General features: G+C 41.4%; 1 protein-coding gene and 1 long non-coding RNA gene across 8 annotated transcripts in view; one reads left to right on the forward strand and one right to left on the reverse strand.

Moving 5' to 3' along the window:
* Window positions 1-17,501, forward strand: part of fbxl7 (F-box and leucine-rich repeat protein 7) — a 206,529-nt gene extending 189,028 nt beyond the window's left edge. For all 7 annotated transcript variants that reach the window (XM_073072995.1, XM_073072990.1, XM_073072991.1 and 4 more), the window contains one exon: window positions 15,550-17,501. In XM_073072995.1, the coding sequence (XP_072929096.1) occupies window positions 15,550-16,286 (737 nt within the window). In that variant the 3' untranslated portion in view covers window positions 16,287-17,501. The remainder of the gene's footprint in view (window positions 1-15,549) is intronic.
* LOC140742197 (uncharacterized) overlaps window positions 1-17,512 on the reverse strand; it is a 366,178-nt gene that overhangs the window by 211,743 nt on the left and 136,923 nt on the right. The gene's annotated exons all lie outside the window — the stretch shown is intronic.

Below are 17,512 nucleotides of genomic sequence, written 5' to 3' on the forward strand. Positions count from 1 at the left end.
CATATCTCTGCTCTTGTATTCAAAACCTATTGAATGAATGCTACATGGCATTTTCCTTCCTCACCACTGGCTCAACCGCAAGTTAACCTTCAGGGTGTTCTGCACAAGGTCTTTTGCATCTCAGATTTTTGGATTTTCTGTTTAGAAAATAGTCTGCACATTTATTTCTACTATCAAAGTGCATGACCATGCATTTTCCAATACTATATTTCATTTGCCACCTTCTTGCCCATTCTCCTAATCTGTCTAAATCCTTCTGCATCCTCAACCCTACCGTACTTGCCCCTCCACCAATCTGTATCCTCCGCAAACTTGGCAACAACACTTGGCCATCTATTCCATCATCTAAATCACAGATATACAGTATAAAAAGAAGTGGTCCCAACACTGACCCTGCTGAACACCACTAGTCACTGGCAGCCAACCAGAAAAGGATCCTTTTATTCCCACTCGCTGCCTCCTCCCTATCAGCCAGTGCTCTAACTATGTTAATAAGTGTCCTGTAATACCATGGGCTCTTAACTTGGTAAGCAGATTCATGTGTGGCACCTTGTCAAAGGTCTTCTGAAAATTCAAATATCTGAACATCCTTTGCGTCCCCTTTGTCTATCCTACTTGTAATCTCCTCAAAGAATTCCAATAGGTTCTTCAGGCAGGATTTTCCCTTAAGGAAACCATGCTGACTTTGTCTTATCTTGTCCTGTGTCACCAAGTATTCCATAACCTCAACCTTAAACAATTGACACCAACATCTTCCCAACCACTGAGGTCAGGCTAACTGGTCTAAAATTTCCTTCCTGGTGCCTTCCTCCTTTCTTAAAGCGTGGAGTGACATTTGCAATTTTCCAATCCTCTGCACTCACTTCTCTTTCTTTACACACCACAATATCTGGCACGTTGCTGGTGTCTTCCACAGTGAAGACTGATGCAAAATGCTTATTTAGTTCATCTACCATCTCCTTGTCCCCCATTATTATTTCTCCAACCTCATTTTGTAGCAGTCCTGTATTACATTCATCTCTCTTATTTTTTTACATACTTGAAAAAGCTTTTGCTATCCACTTTGATATTGTTTGCTAGTTTGCTTTCATATTTCGTCTTTTCCCTTCTAACGATTCTTTCAGTTGCTCTCTGTACGATTTTAAAAGCTCCCCAATCCTCTATCTTCCTGCTAATTTTTGCTTTGTTGTATGCCCTCTCTTTTGCTTTTACATTAATGTTGGCTTCCCTTGTCAGTCACAGTTGTACTATTTTGCTATTTTAATATTTCTTTATTTTTTGAATACGCATGTCCTGCACCTTCCTCATTTTTCCCAGAAACTCATGCCATTGCTGCTCTGCTGACATCCCTGCCAGCAGCTCCTTCCCATTTACTTCGGCCACCTCCTCTCTCACACCACTGTAATTTCCCTTACTCCACTGAAATACTGCTACATCAGACTTTGCTTTCTCCCTATCAGATTCCAAGTTGAACTCTATCGTATTGTTGAAATCTCCCATGACTATCATAACATTGTCCTTTTGACGCACCTTTTCTATTTCCTTTTGTAATCTGTGGTCCACGTCCCAGCTACTGTTGGAAGGCCTGTATATAACTGCCATCAGGGCCCTTTTACCTTTGCAGTTTCTTAACTCAATCCACAAGGATTCAACATCTTCCGATCCTATGTCATGTCTTTCTATTGATGCTATTCTCTACCAGCAGAGCCAGGCCATCCCCTCTGCCTACCTTTCTTTTCCCTCCAATACAATGTGTACCTTGGACATTCAGCTCCCAACTACAACCATCCTTCAGCCATGATTCAGAGATGGCCACAACATCATACCTGACAATCACTCATAATGCAACAAGATCATTCACCTTATCCCCCTCTTGCTCTTGATGTATATATAGAATGCTTTGGGATTCACTTTAATCCTTCTTGCTAGTGAATTTTTGTGGCTTCTCCTGGCTTTCCTAATTCCCTTCTTTAGTTTTTTTCTGGCTTCTTTATCCTGACTTTCGAAGCTTTACATATTTTTGCTTTTTTCTTCTTGACTGAATTCATCACCTCTTTGGATCCAAGGATCTCTATCTTTCTATCCCCATCCTTCCTTCTAACAGTAACATACCTTTCCTGTACACTTTGAATTGTCCTTTAAACACCTTCCACATGTCTGATGTGGACTTGTCGCAAATAGGTGTACCCAATTAACTCTCCCTAGTTCCTGTCTAATGACTACGTAATTCGCCCTACTCCAATTAGAGACTCTCTTGTAAGGACCATACCTATTCTTATCAAGAGCTATCCTGAAAGTTAAGGAATTGTGGTCAGTGTTTTCTAACTGCTCACCCACTTAAAGGTCAGTCACCTGGCCAAATGCATTAACCAACACTAGATCCAGTACAGCCCCTCCTCTCGTTGGACTCTCTACATACTGATTTAAGAAACCCTCCTAGATTTACATAACAAATTCTGCCCCATCTACCCCCTTGTACTAAGAAGGTCCCAGTTTATATTAGGGAAGTTGAAATCCCCCATGACAACAACCATATTATTTTTGTGCATTTCCCTAATCTGTTTATATCTCTGTTCCTTAATGTCCACGTGTCTGAATAGGTGGGTTCAGCGAGTGAGGTTATTCAGACCCAGTTAGAAAAATCTGCATACATAGTGCTGGGACTAAAGATGACTGGCTGTAGAGTTTCTACACCAGGTCCATATTACTAGATTCGCAATACCAAAGCAAGAAAACTGCAACGTGGTTAATTGGAGTAGGAGCACTCCACCATGTCTGTTGCACCATTCAATACAAGTCCATATGACCAAAAGATATAGGAGCAGAATTAGGCCATTTGACCCATCGAATCTGCTCCACCATTTCATCATGGCTGATCCATTTTCCCTCTCAACGCTAATATCCTGCCTTCTCCCCATTTTCCTTTTATGCCCTGAATAATCAAGAATCTATCAATCACTGCCTTAAATATACCTAAAGACTTGGCCCCCACAGCCAACTGTTTCAATAAGTGCAACAGATTCACCACTCTCTGGATAAAGAAATTCCTCCTCATCTCCATTCTGAAAGGACACCCCTCTATATTGAGCTGTGTCCTCTGGTCTTAGATTCCCCCATCATAGGAGACATACTCTCTACATCCACTCTATCAAGGCCTTTCACCATTTGATAAGTTTCAATTAGGTCACCCCCTCATTGTTCTGAATTCTAGTGAGCACAGACCCAGAGCCATTAAACTCTCTTCATATGACAAGCCTTTCAATCCCGGAATCATTTTTGTTAACCTCCTGTGAACCCTGTCCAATGTTAGCATGTCCTCTCTTTGATAAGAGGCTCAAAACTGCTCACAATACTCTGTGTGGCCTCACCAGTGCTTTATAAAGCCTCAACATTACTTCCTTGCTTTCATGTTCTAGTCCTCTTGAAATGAATGCTGACCTCACATTTACCTTCCTCACCCTGACTCAACCTGCAAATTAACCTTTAGAGAATCCTGCATAAGGACTCCCAACTTACTTTGCATCTCTGATTTCTGATTTTTTTCTCCATTTAGAGAATAGTCTACCCTTTTATTTTTTCTACCAAAGTGCATGACAATACACTTCCTGACATTTCCAACACCATTAGTCATCAGCAGCCAACCAGAGTTACTCCCTTTATTCCCACTCTGCATCCTGCCAATCAGCACTGCTAAGACCATAAGACGTATGAGCAGAATTAGATCACGCAGCCCATTGAGTCTGCTCTGCTATCTCTTCATAGCTGATTCCGGAGCCCACTCAACCCCAGACACCTGGCTTCTTGCCATATCCTTTTGACACCCTGACCAATCAGGAAACTATCAACTTCTGCCTTAAATATACCCACTGACTTGAATTCCACCTCAGTCTGTGGCAGAGCATTCCACAGATTCACTTCTCTCTGGCTAAAAAAATTACTCCTTATCTCTGTTCTGAAAGGTAGCCCCTCAATCTTGAGGCTGTGCCCTCTAATTCTCGGTACCTCCACCAGGGGAAACATCCTCTCCATATCCACCTTATCTAGCCCATTCAACATTTGCTAGGTTTCAATGAGATCCTCCACATTCTTCGAAATTCCGGTGGAAATCCCAAAGTGGTCAAACACTCCTCATATGTTAACCCCTTCATTCCCAGAACCTCCTCTGGACTTTCTCCAATGACAACACATCCTTTCTGAGATAAGGGACCCAAAACTGTTGACAATACTCCAAGTGCAGCCTGACAAGTGCCTTATAAATCAGTGGTATTATTTCCTTGCTTTTATATTCTATTCTTCTTCTTCAAATAAATGCTACATTGCATTTGCCTTTTTTACCACAGAGACAATCTGTAAATTAACTTTCTGGGAGTCTTGCAAGAGAACTCCTAAGTCCCTCTGAACCTCTGATGTTTGAACCTTCTCCCCTTTTAGATAATAATCCACACTATTGTTCCTTTTACCAAAATGCATTATCATACATTTCCTAACATTGTATTCCATCTGCCACTTTTTTGCTGATTCTTCCAATTTGTCTAAATCCTGCTGTAATCACATTGCTTCCTCAGCACTACCTATCTTAGTATCTTCTTCAAACTTTGCCACAAAGCCAATAATTCCATTATCCAAATTATTGACAAACAATGTGAAAAGTAATGGTCCCAATACTGCTTCCTGAGGAACACCACTAGTCACTGGCAGCCAACCAGAAAAGGCCCCTTTTATTCCCACTTGCTGCTTCCTGCCTGTCAGCCATTCCTCTATCCATGCCAGTATCTTTCCTGTAACGCCATAAGATTTTATCTTGTTAAGCAACCTCATGTGTGGCACCTTATACCTTATCAAATGCCTTCTGACAATCCAAGTAAATGACATCAACTGTCTTTCCTTTGTCCACTCTGCTTATTACTTCCTCAAAGAACTCAGACAGATTTGTCAGCCAAGATTTCCCTTCACAGAAACCATGCTGACTTTGCTTATTTTATCATTAGTCTTCAAGTATGCCGAAACCTCATCCTTAATAATAGACTCCAACACTTTCCCAACCACTGAGGTTAAGCTAACTGGCCTATAATTTCCTTTATTTTGCCTTCCTCCATTTTTAAAGGGTAGAGTATTACCTCTTTCTAAAAATGTAATTCCATCTCTTACCAACAGAGCCACACCACTGCCTATGCCTTCCTGCTTGTCCTTTTGATACACAGTATATCCTTTGATGTTAAGCTCCCAACTATGGCCTTCTTTCATCCATGGCTCCGTGATGTCCACAACACCATACCGACCAATCTGTAACCGCACCACGAGTTCATCCACCTTATTCCAAATGCTACATACGTTTAAATACAGCACCTTCAGTCCTGAATTCTTTAACCTTTCAAATTTTGCTTCTGTGGTACAATTTAACTCTTTGCTCCTTCTGCATTTGTACCCAGTCATTGGCTTGTCCCTCCTTACACTGATATTACACCCATCACCTGCTGGCTCACCCTCAGCTCTATCAAACCGGTTCCCATCTCCCTGCCATATTAGTTTATACTAGCATGCTTTATCCATGCCAGTAGATTTCCTGTAATACTATGGGCTTTAAGCTGTCCGATGTGCGGCACCTTGTCAAAGGCCATTTGATAATCCAAGTACACAACATCTATTAATTCTCCTTTGTCTATCCTGCTTATTATTTCTTCAAAGAATTTCAACAGATTTGGCAGGCAAGATTTTCCCTTGAGGCAACCATGCTGACTGTGGCCTATTTTATCATGTGCCTCCAAATACCCTGACACCTCATCCTTAATAATGGACTCTAACATCTTCCTAACACGGAGGTCAAGCAAACTGGCCTATAATTTCCTTTCTTCTGCCTCTCTACTTTCTTGAAGAGCGTAGTGACATTTCCAATTTTCTAGTCTTCCAGAATTGAGTGATTCTTAAAGGATCATTACTAATTTTTCCACAATCTCTTCAGCCACCTCTTTGAGAATCCAGGTGTATACACCATCCAGGTGACTTATCTACCTTTAGACCTTTCAGTTTCCTAAGAACCTTCTCCCTATTCATGGCAACGTCTGTAACCCCTGGCAATCTCGAAATTCTAGTGTCTTCCACAGTAAAGACTGATACAAAATACTTACTTAGTTCATCCACCATTTCCGTGACCCCCATTACCACCTTTCGAGCATCATTTTCCATCTGTCCGATGTCTACTCTCACCTTTCTTTTACATTTTATGTATCTGAAGAGACTTTAGGTATCCCCTTTAATATTATTGGCTCGCTTACCTTTATATTCCATCCTTTTCTCCTTAATTACTGTATTTAGTTACCTTCTGTTGGTTTTTTAGTCTTCCAATCCTCTTAATTCCCACTAGTTTATGCTCTACTACGTGTCCTCTCTCTGGCTTTTATGTTGGCTTTGACTTCTCTTATTAGCCACGGTTGTGTCATCTTACCATTAGAATACTTCTTCCTCTTTGTGATTTATATATTCTGTACCTTCCAATTTGCTTGTAGAAATTCCAGCCATTGCCTTTATCCCTGCCAGTTTTCTTTTCCAGTAAGTTTTGGCCAGATCCTCTCTCATGCCCTTATAGTTCCCTTCAGTGTTACACGGATATATCTGACTTTAGGTGAATTCTATCATATTATGATCCCTTGCTCCTAGGCTTACTTTAAGCTCTGTAATCAATTCCGGTTCAGTGCGCAACACCAAATCCCGAATAGCTGATCCCCTAGTGGAGTCAACAACAAGTTGCTCTAAAAAGCATTCTCATAGGCCTTCTACAAACTCCCCCCACCCCCCCCCCCCCCCCCCCGGATTCCCACACCAACCTGATTTTCTATCTCCTGTTGTAATCTGTAGACCAAATCCTCACCATTATTTTGAAGGGCTCTATATAACTCCCGTCAGGGCTTTTTTACACTTGCAGTTCCTTAACCCTACCCACAACGATTCAACAGCTTCTGACCCTGTGTCACCTCTTTCTCATGATTTGATTTCATATTTTACCAACAGAGCCACGCCACCCTCTCTGCTTTCTTGCTTGTCCTTTTGATACAGTGTGCATCCTTGGACGTTAGCTATAATTTTCTTTTAGCTACAATTCAGTGATGCCCACAACTTCATACATACTTATCTGTAACTGTGCTACAAGTTCATCTACCTTGTTCCTTCTTTTATTCTTTTAATACACCTGGATTCTCAAAGAGGTGGCTGAAGAGATTGTGGAAAAATTAGTAATGATCCTTTAAGAATCACTCAATTCTGGAATGGTTCTGGAAGACTAGAAAATTGGAAATGTCACTACGCTCTTCAAGAAAGTAGAGAGGCAGAAGAAAGGAAATTATAGGCCAGTTTGCTTGACCTCCGTGTTAGGAAGATGTTAGAGTCCATTATTAAGGATGAGGTGTCAGGGTATTTGGAGGCACATGATAAAATAGGCCACAGTCAGCATGGTTGCCTCAAGGGAAAATCTTGCCTGACAAATCTGTCGAAATTCTTTGAAGAAATAATAAGAATTCCTACCTTGTTCATTCAAATATAACACCTTCAGTCCTGTATTCACTGTTCGATTTTGTCCACCATTGTCATTGCAGTTCATCCTGTTGACTGCAATTTTGCACTAACATCAGCCTCTCCTTGCTAGCAGTCTCACTGCACACTGCCTCTGTTTATAAACCAACCACTCCATCCTCTGCACTGTGACTCCAGTTCCCATCCCCCTGCCAAATTAGTTTAAATCCTCACGAACAACTGTAGCAAAGCTGCCCACAAGGTTATTGGTCTCCCTTGGGTTCAGGTGTCGCCCTCTTCTTCAGGCCTTAGTATGGCTTACGAGGCTGCTAAACAAGATAAGAACCCATTGTATTACAGGAAAGATTTTAATATGAATTAGCTAACTGGCATAAGACAAAAAGTGGGGATAGAGGGGACCTTTTCTGGTTGGCTACCAGTGACTCTTGGTGTTTCTACAGGGGTTGGTGTTGGGACTGTTTCTTTTCATGTTATTTGTCAATGATTTGGATGATGGAATTAATGACCTTGTGGCCTCATTTATGGACAATACAAAGATACGTGGTGAGGCAGGAAGTCTCAAGGAAGTGTGGAGTCTGCAATAGGACTTAGACAGATAGGAGAATGGGCAGAGAAGTGGCAGATGGAATACAGTGTAAGGAAGTGTATAGTCATACACTGTTATAGAAGGAATAAAGGTGTATTATTTTCCAAACAGGGAGCAAGTTTTGAAGTCAGGGGTGCAAAGGGACTTGCAAGTCCTTGTGCAGGAGTCCCTGAAGGTTAACTTGCAGTTTGAGTTGATTTAAGGAAGGCAAATGCAATGGTAGTATTCATTTTGAGGGGACTAGATATAAAAACCCTGGTCAGACCCCACTTGCAGTACTGTGCTCAGTTCTGGTCACCTCACTACAGGAAGGATGTAGAAACTACAGAAAAGGTGCAGAGGAGATTTACAAGGATGTTGCCTGGATTGGGGAACATGCCTTAGGAGAACAGGTTGAGTGAACTCGGCCTTTTCTCCTTGGAGCGACGGAGGATGAGAGGTGACCTGATAGAGGTGTATAAGATGATGAAAGGCATTGATCGTGTGGATAGTCAGAGGCTTTCCCCCAGGTCTGAAATGCTAGCACGAGAGGACACTGTTTTAAGGTGCTTGGAAGGAGGTACAGAGGGGATGTCAGGGGTAGGTTTTTTACACAGAGAGTGGTGAGTGCGTGGAATGGGCTACCAGCAACGGTGGTGGAGGTGGATATGATAGGGTCTTTGAAGAGACTCCTGGATAGGTACATAGAGCTTAGAAAAATAGAGGGCTATGTGTAACCCTAGAGGTAATTTCTAAGGTAAGGACATGGTTGGCACAGCTTTGTGGGCCGAAGGGCCTGTATTGTGCTGCAGGTTTTCAATGTTTCTATGCATGCTGAGGCATTGTTAGACTGTACTTGGAGTATTGTGAACAGTTTTGAGGCCCTTTTCTAAGAAGGGATATGCTGGGGTTGAGAGCATCGAGAGTATAGATTAGAAGGAATTCCTTTAGCCAGAGGATGGTGTATCTGTGGAATTCATTGTCACATAGCTGCAGAGGGCAAGCTATAGGGTATATTTAAAGGTTCTTGATTGTAAGGGTGTAAAAAGTTGCAGGAAGAATGCAGGAGAATGGTGTTGAGAGAGATAATAAATCAACCAGGATGAAATAGGCCAAATGGACTAATTCTGTTTCTATGTCTTATGGTCATATGGTCTTATGGAATGTGTCCACTTAAGTATCTGTATGGCCCCTTGTGTGTGGAATCAAAAGAAATGGATAGACTTTAGATGATATTTCTCTTAAGTTTTTACTATGGAGAAAATGATGGACACTAAGGAAATGGGTAAAATGATTGATGTTGCTTTTGACCGAATACATTATTAAGGAAAGGAAATATCAGAAGTCTTAAGCTGCATTAACACTGGTAAATCAGCAAGGCCCGGAATAGTGTCCTTGTGAGAAGCTATAGAAGAAATTGCCCAGTCGTTTGCAGAGATTTTTGCTTCATTTCTGGCTGCTTGGGTTCTGGAGGATGGAAAATGGCTAATAAGTTACCATTATTTAAAAGGAGTAGCAAAAACTAGTTAGGCCACTGATTTTAACATCATGGTGGGTAAATTGCTAGAGAGGATTCTGTAGGACACGATCTACCAAAATTTGGAGGAGCAGAGTTTGATTTGGGCCTTTGAGTATGGGAAGTCGTGTCTAAAAAACTTTCTGCAGTTCTTTGAGGAGGTGACCAAGAGAGTAGTTGAAAATTGGCAGCGAATATTATTTATATGGACTTTTTTAGCAAGGCCATATTTATAAAGGAACCTCATGGCAGGTTAGTCTATAAAGTTAGATCACATGAGATCTAGGAGATAGCAGATTTGATTTATAATTGGGAAGCAGAGGGTTGTTTCTCACATTGGAGACCTTTTTCTAGTGATGTGCGGACAGACAGGGATTGGTGCTGGGACCTTTGTTGTTTGTACTTTCATACAAGTGATTTGGAATTGAATGTACAAAGTAGCTTGTAGTTTGCAGATACTGTTATAGTGTAGGAGGTTATGAAAAATCACAGGAGGAACTTGCTCAGCTAAGTATTTGAGCAAAAGACTGCTTTCAATGCAGATAAATGTGAGGTATTACATTTTGGGAGTCATACAGTCAATGCCTCTGTCCAGGGAAGTGTTATAGAACAGAGGGACCAAGGAGTGAAAAGTTCACTAGACAGGCTGATGAAGGAAGTATTTGGAATAGTGGCATTTATTGGTCAAGGAACTGAGTATAAATGCTAGGAAGTTATGTTACTGTTAGAAATGACATTAGAGAGGCTGCACTTGGAGTACTGTGTAAATGATTTTGAACCCCTGTTATGGGAAGGTTGTTACTAAACTAAAAAAAAGCGCAGAAATATTTTACCAAAATGTTTTTATGATTTGGGGGCCTGAGTTACAAAGAAAGAAAGGTTACATAGACTAGAGTCTTTATTCCCTGGATTGCAGGTGACCAGATAAAGCTAAATAAGATCTTGTGTGGCATAGATAGGAGAAAAACATCTTGTCTGTGCATAGATAGGATAGCAGGTATAGGTTCGGGATCAGATGCAAGTGATTTAAAGGTTCAACAAGGGCAGCTTCTTCATGTGAAGTATGGTATATATTGGAATTAGCTGCTAGTAATAGTGATGGAGGTGGACAGTTTAGCAACATTTTAAAGCTATTTAGATAAGTACACAGATAGCAGAGGCTTAGAGTGTTTAGGGCCAAATGCAAGCAGATATGACAAGATTGCTAGGAAAATAGCCGGCATTGATGAGTTGGTCCAAGTGACTGGTTTCCCTGCTCTAGGACTCTATGTCTTGCCTGTGGCGTGTCATTTACTGTGCATCCTTCTCTGGTTTAAGTTCTCAAAATGCAACACTCTGGATTTGTCCAATTTAGACTGCTGTTTCATGGCCCACTTTCTCTGTTGTTCTAGATCCGGCTATAGTCTTAAGTGGTCTTCTTCACTGTCCACTACACCACCGATTTTTGTATCATCTACAAACATACTAGCCATGCCAACTGCATTTCATCCAAATTATTTAATGATGAACAACAATTGACTCAGCTTCACACTCCATTGCTGCCTAATTTCTGCCACTTTGTTTCAATTATGCACTATGTTTCTCATGTAAAACTGCCCCTGGTGCCCCTTTTAAATCCCTTGCTTCTGCTCTTAAACTATGCCCCCGCCCTGGGAAAAATATGCTTTCACCCTGTTTATGCCCCTCATGATCGACACTTGCATCAAGTCACTACCCCAATCTCCTATGTTCCAGGGAATAAAGTCCGAGCCTTTTCAACCTCTCTTTATAACTCAGATGCTGAAGTACCAGCAACATTCTGGTAAATATTTTCTGCACTCTATCTAGTTTAATAATATCTTTCCTATATTGATCAGAATTGAGTAGAGTACTCCCAAGTCCAACCACAGCTGCATCTTATATAAATTCATTGTAACGTCCCAACTCCTATACTCAATGCTCTGATTGATGAAGGCCAAATGCCGTCTTCATCACTCTATCTGCCTCTGATACCATTTTCGGTAAATTGTGCACTTACAATCTTTGATCCCTTTCTAAAGTAATGATTCCCAGGGCCCTAGCACTCATAGTGTAAGTGTTCTCCTAGTTTGATCTCCCAAAATGTAGTATCTCACATTTTTTCTGGATTGAAACCCAATTCTCAACCCACATACCTAGCTGATAAAAAAATCCTTTGTAGTTGTTGATAACCTTCTACACTACGTACAACACCACCTATATTGATATCATAAGACCATAAGATATAGGAGCAGAAGATTATCCATTGTCTGCACTGCCATTTCACCATGTCTGATCCTTTTTCTTCTCAGCCCCAATCTCCAGCTGTTTCCCCATATCCCTTCATGCCCTGAATCTTCCAACCTCTGCCTTAAATATACATAAAGACTAAGACTCCACAGTTGCCTGTGGCAAAGAATTCCAGAGATTCACCATTTTCTGGCTAAAGAAATTCCTCCTCATCTCTATTCTAAAGGGAAACCCCTCTGTTCTGAGGCTGTGTCCTCTGGTCTTAGACTCTCCCATTATAGGAAGCATCCTCTCCACATCCACTCTATCAAGGCCTTTCACCATTCGATAGGTTTCAATGAGGTCACCCCTCATTTTTAAAAAAATTCTAGTGAATACAGGCCCAGAGCCATCAAGCGTGCTTCATATGACAAGCCATTCAATCCTGGAATCATTTTTGTGAACTTCCTTTGAACCCTGTCCAGTTTCAGCACATCCTTTCTAAGTTAAGGGGCCCAAAACTGCTCACAATACTCCAAGTGAGGCCTCACTAGTGCTTTATGAAGTATCAATACTACATATTTGCTTTTATGTTCTAGTCCTCTTGAAATGAATGATAGCATTGCATTTGCCTTCCTCACCACAGTCTTCAAAGGATATACTTGGTCTAACCCCTACCTTCCTCCTTAATCCCTACCTTCCTCCTTAATCCCTTCATTTGCAAACCAATTGCTCTGGATCCTGCCCCCTACTACTGCCAAGTAGCACTAATGAACCTCCCTGTGAGAATATTGGTTGCCCTCCAGTTCAAATGCAACCTGTCTCTCTTGAACAAATCTCACCTGCCTTGGAATAGAGCGCAATGACCACTGTATCATGTACCAGCTCCGTAGCCATGTTTCTTCCTATTTCTCACCTCCCCAGCACATGGCACTGGCAGTAATCAAAAAGTCACAAACCTATCTTACTACTTAAATCCCTAACATCACTTTGCATGACCTCATATCCTTCCTACCTATGTCATTGGTAGCAATATGGACCATGTCATCTGGCTGCACATCCACCCATCTCAGAGTGTCCTGTGCCCACTCAGGAACATCCTTGGCCCTGACATCGGGACGTCAGACAACACCCTGTGGTTTCACTTGTGGCCATAGAAATATCTGTCTGTACAGCCCCTATCACCATTACTCGCCTGGGCAACCTCGACTGTACTACAACAGAGAGGTTGTAGTACAGTAGAGAGGAGAACAGCCTCCTGGTGGTCACCTATCTACCTGACTGAATGTTTCTGAAAATCCTGTCAATTTAACATTCCCTGACTCCCGTATGTTCTGCAGTGAGTCCATCTGTCACTCCAAATGTGTGGTGTGAGAAAGGCTGCGGCTGGATGCAGATGTGACTATCAGCCTCCTTTCTATCCCTTTCAGATGTGACTATCAGCCTCCTTTCTATCCCTTTCAGATGTGACTATCAGCCTCCTTTCTATCCCTTTCAGATGTGACTATCAGCTTCCTTTCTATCCCTTTCAGATGTGACTATCAGCCTCCTTTCTATCCCTTTCAGATGTGACTATCAGCCTCCTTTCTATCCCTTTCAGATGTGACTATCAGCCTCCTTTCTATCCCTTTCAGATGTGACTATCAGCCTCCTTTCTATCCCTTTCAGATGTGACTATCAGCCTCCTTTCTATCCCTTTCAGATGTGACTATCAGCTTCCTTTCTATCCCTTTCAGATGTGACTATCAGCCTCCTTTCTATCCCTTTCAGATGTGACTATCAGCCTCCTTTCTATCCCTTTCAGATGTGACTATCAGCCTCCTTTCTATCCCTTTCAGATGTGACTATCAGCCTCCTTTCTATCCCTTTCAGATGTGACTATCAGCCTCCTTTCTATCCCTTTCAGATGTGACTATCAGCCTCCTTTCTATCCCTTTCAGATGTGGCTATCAGCCTCCTTTCTATCCCTTTCAGATGTGGCTATCAGCCTCCTTTCTATCCCTTTCAGATGTGACTATCAGCCTCCTTTCTATCCCTTTCAGATGTGGCTATCAGCCTCCTTTCTATCCCTTTCAGATGTGACTATCAGCCTCCTTTCTATCCCTTTCAGATGTGGCTATCAGCCTCCTTTCTATCCCTTTCAGATGTGACTATCAGCCTCCTTTCTATCCCTTTCAGATGTGGCTATCAGCCTCCTTTCTATCCCTTTCAGATGTGACTATCAGCCTCCTTTCTATCCCTTTCAGATGTGGCTATCAGCCTCCTTTCTATCCCTTTCAGATGTGGCTATCAGCCTCCTTTCTATCCCTTTCAGATGTGACTATCAGCCTCCTTTCTATCCCTTTCAGATGTGGCTATCAGCCTCCTTTCTATCCCTTTCAGATGTGACTATCAGCCTCCTTTCTATCCCTTTCAGACTGAGACCCCACAAAACCAATGTGATAAAATAAAACATTTAAAGTTTTGTCCAACTGCTTTTGCTTTCTCCAAGAGCCTAATAATCTTCTCCATAGTTATCATTTCTCAAAGCCTGCACACCACTGGTCTTTGTCTTAAACAAGGTGGGACATTTGTCCCTTCCTTGACCTCTGGCATCTCCCCATATTCAGAAAGGATTGGAAGATGGCAGAACTTTGTGTAGCTTCCATCTATTTTTCTCAACATCAGATCTCAGGTGATTTTTTTTAAGTTAAATTACGTTCCCTCCTTGTAGCATGATCCTTTAAATAAATATTTATTTATCAAATCTGCACCTCTCTGGACCCCCACCTTTTTATTCTGGCATCTTCACACTTCTTTTCCAGTCTTGAGGAAGGGTCTTGGCCCTAAACATTGATTTTCCATGGATGCTGCCTGAACTCCTGAGTTCCTCCAGCATTTTGTGTGTGTTACTTCGGGTTTCCAGCATCTGCAGAATTTCTCATGTTTACTTGTGTGCACTTCTGCGTTAGTACAGGTTTCTGTATGTTCCGTAGTAAATCCGCCTGTTATTCCAAACAGGCTTGAACAAGTGCTTCTGGTGAAGGTGAACCCATAGTGCTGGTGGAGAGGAAATTCCAGGGATTACACACAGTGACTATGAAGTATATTTCCAAGTCATGTGGTATACGAGTTGGTGGGGAACCTGCTGGTAGTGGTGTCCCGTGCTACTGCCCTTGTCTGTTTTGGTAGGAGAGCTGGTGGGTTTGGGAGGTCCTGTTGAAGTAGCCCAAGCATGTAACTGCAGTTCATATTGATTGTAAGTGGTATATACTGTAACCACGCTCTACTGGTAGTGGAGGGTTTTTAGGGAGTGTTGATGGGGTGCTGGTGGAGTGGTTGATTTATCTTGGATGGAGACAAGCTTCAAAAGAGCTGTTGGAGACATTCGAAATAGCATCCAATGATTTATGGACAGTATGTGGGTGTTAGGTGTTGAGCCAAAGGATATCCAGTCTCTAACCTGCTCTTGTAACCACAGTATCTAAATAGCACTTCCACTGAGTCTTAGATCCACGATGTTGGTATATAGTTGAAAAAAATAAAAGCATTTAATGAGTATGAAGAAACAGCAGAAGGATGAATGAAAATGGATAGCTCAAACCTTCGATGAACTGGCGTGGGCATGATGATCAGAGAGCATCCTACTGTATAGTTACTGTTACTTTTATAAATTGCAGTTGATAGCTTGATTTATCACGAAATGTTTCTGAAAAATAATCAGTATTTTTTTATCTAGGTTGTTCCAAGATAACCTGCATCAGTCTGACAAGAGAAGCTTCCATTAAAATCTCTCCACTTCATGGAAAACAAATTTCCATCCGCTACCTGAATATGACAGATTGTTTTTTACTTGAAGATGAGGGACTACACATAATAGCAGCTCACTGCACACAGTTAACACACCTCTATCTGCGCAGATGTGTCCGCGTTACAGACGAGGGCCTTCACTTCCTGATGCTTTATTGCACGTCAATCAAGGAGCTGAGTGTTAGTGACTGCCGAGCTGTGACTGATTTTGGGATGAGAGAGGTGGCAAAGTTGGAAGCACACCTAAGGTACCTCAGCATTGCTCACTGTGTCCGGATTACAGATGTAGGGATCCGCTACATTGCCAAGTACTGCAGCAAACTGCGCTATCTAAACGCTCGAGGTTGTGATGGACTGACTGATCATGGGATTGAGTACCTTGCCAAGAATTGCACAAAACTCAAGTCCCTGGATATTGGCAAGTGTCTGTTGATTTCTGATGCAGGCATGGAGTTTTTAGCGTTGAACTGCTACAACCTTAAGCGGCTCAGTCTTAAGTCATGTGAGAGTGTCACTGGTCGTGGTTTAAAGATTGTTGCTGCTAACTGCTTTGAGTTGCAGGTGTTGAATGTACAGGACTGTGACATCTCGGTTGAGGCACTGCAGTTTGTCAAACGCCATTGCAGGAGGTGTATTATAGAGCACACCAATCCAGCTTTCTTTTGACAAGATAACATTAATACAGCACAGACCATAGATCGTAAAGTCTGAATTTTTATTATCTCTTGTTTTTTTCTAAATTCAAATATTTAGTTAATTTCTGCACTGTACATATGATGTCATGCTAATATTTATATACTATTATGCATTTATACAATTTTGCTTGTCAAACATCAATATAAATCAATATCTGGAGACATAAATGCAGATTTTGGAAAGAATTAATCAAAATTTTCCTTTGTTCTTAAATTCCTCACTGGAAAATATAAAAGCAATCAGCAGAATATAGTTTGCCTTGAGTTTTCAACTTTCTTAAACTAGAGCACCATGTTTTTGGGTAGCATCCTACTATAACACATGAACTGTGGGCAGGACGGTGGTGCAGCTGATAGAGCTTATGCCTAACAGATTGCTGTCTTTCTGGAAATTACACGCTTTCCCAGTGACTGGATTTCCTCCCACATCCTAAAGCTACATAGGTTGGTATGTTAATTGGCTACTGCAATTGGCTTCTGTGCAAATCAGTGGTAGAATCTGATTGAGGATGTAGGGAAAGTAACAAAATGGGATTAATGTACAATTAGTATAAATGGGTGCTTGACAGCACTGAATTGTTGGGTCAAGCTATGCAACAGTATGGAGTACATAAAATAAGTTTTGTTTTACAACAAGTTACTTCATGGTGTTAAAAGTGGCAATCTTGTTTGTTATGAAACACTGTTTTAGCCATTATGGAAATTTTGTGATGCCATTGGCTCTAAATTCACAAGCTTAAGCTGTACAATCAAATTAATGTTACCAAATACTACAACACTAGGAAATACATATTATAAAGTTGTTTGCAACAAGCTCCTATATGGTTGTATTATAGAAAGTGGCAATTGTATGCAGTTTACTCAGAAACATTTATTTAGCCAGTTGCAAGCAATGTGATATCACTGGCACCAAGGTTAAGTTGTACTATTAAATAAACGTTACCAAATGCTTGATCACCAGGAAATATACAAAATGAAGTTCTATGCACCAGGTTGCTACATGTGTTTATTTAAGAAAGTGGCAATCATACACTGCTTTCTGAGAAACACTGATTTAGCCGAACTGGACGTTCTGAGATACCATTGGATTTACCTTCTCAAACTTAAGTTGTACAGTACAAACAGGTAAAAGCTGCCAAACACTTCATCACTAGGAAATACATAGAATAAAGTTGTTTGAAATGTATTCTGCATGGT

Source organism: Hemitrygon akajei, chromosome 20 (assembly GCF_048418815.1).
Source record: "Hemitrygon akajei chromosome 20, sHemAka1.3, whole genome shotgun sequence".
Lineage (NCBI taxonomy): Eukaryota > Metazoa > Chordata > Chondrichthyes > Myliobatiformes > Dasyatidae > Hemitrygon > Hemitrygon akajei.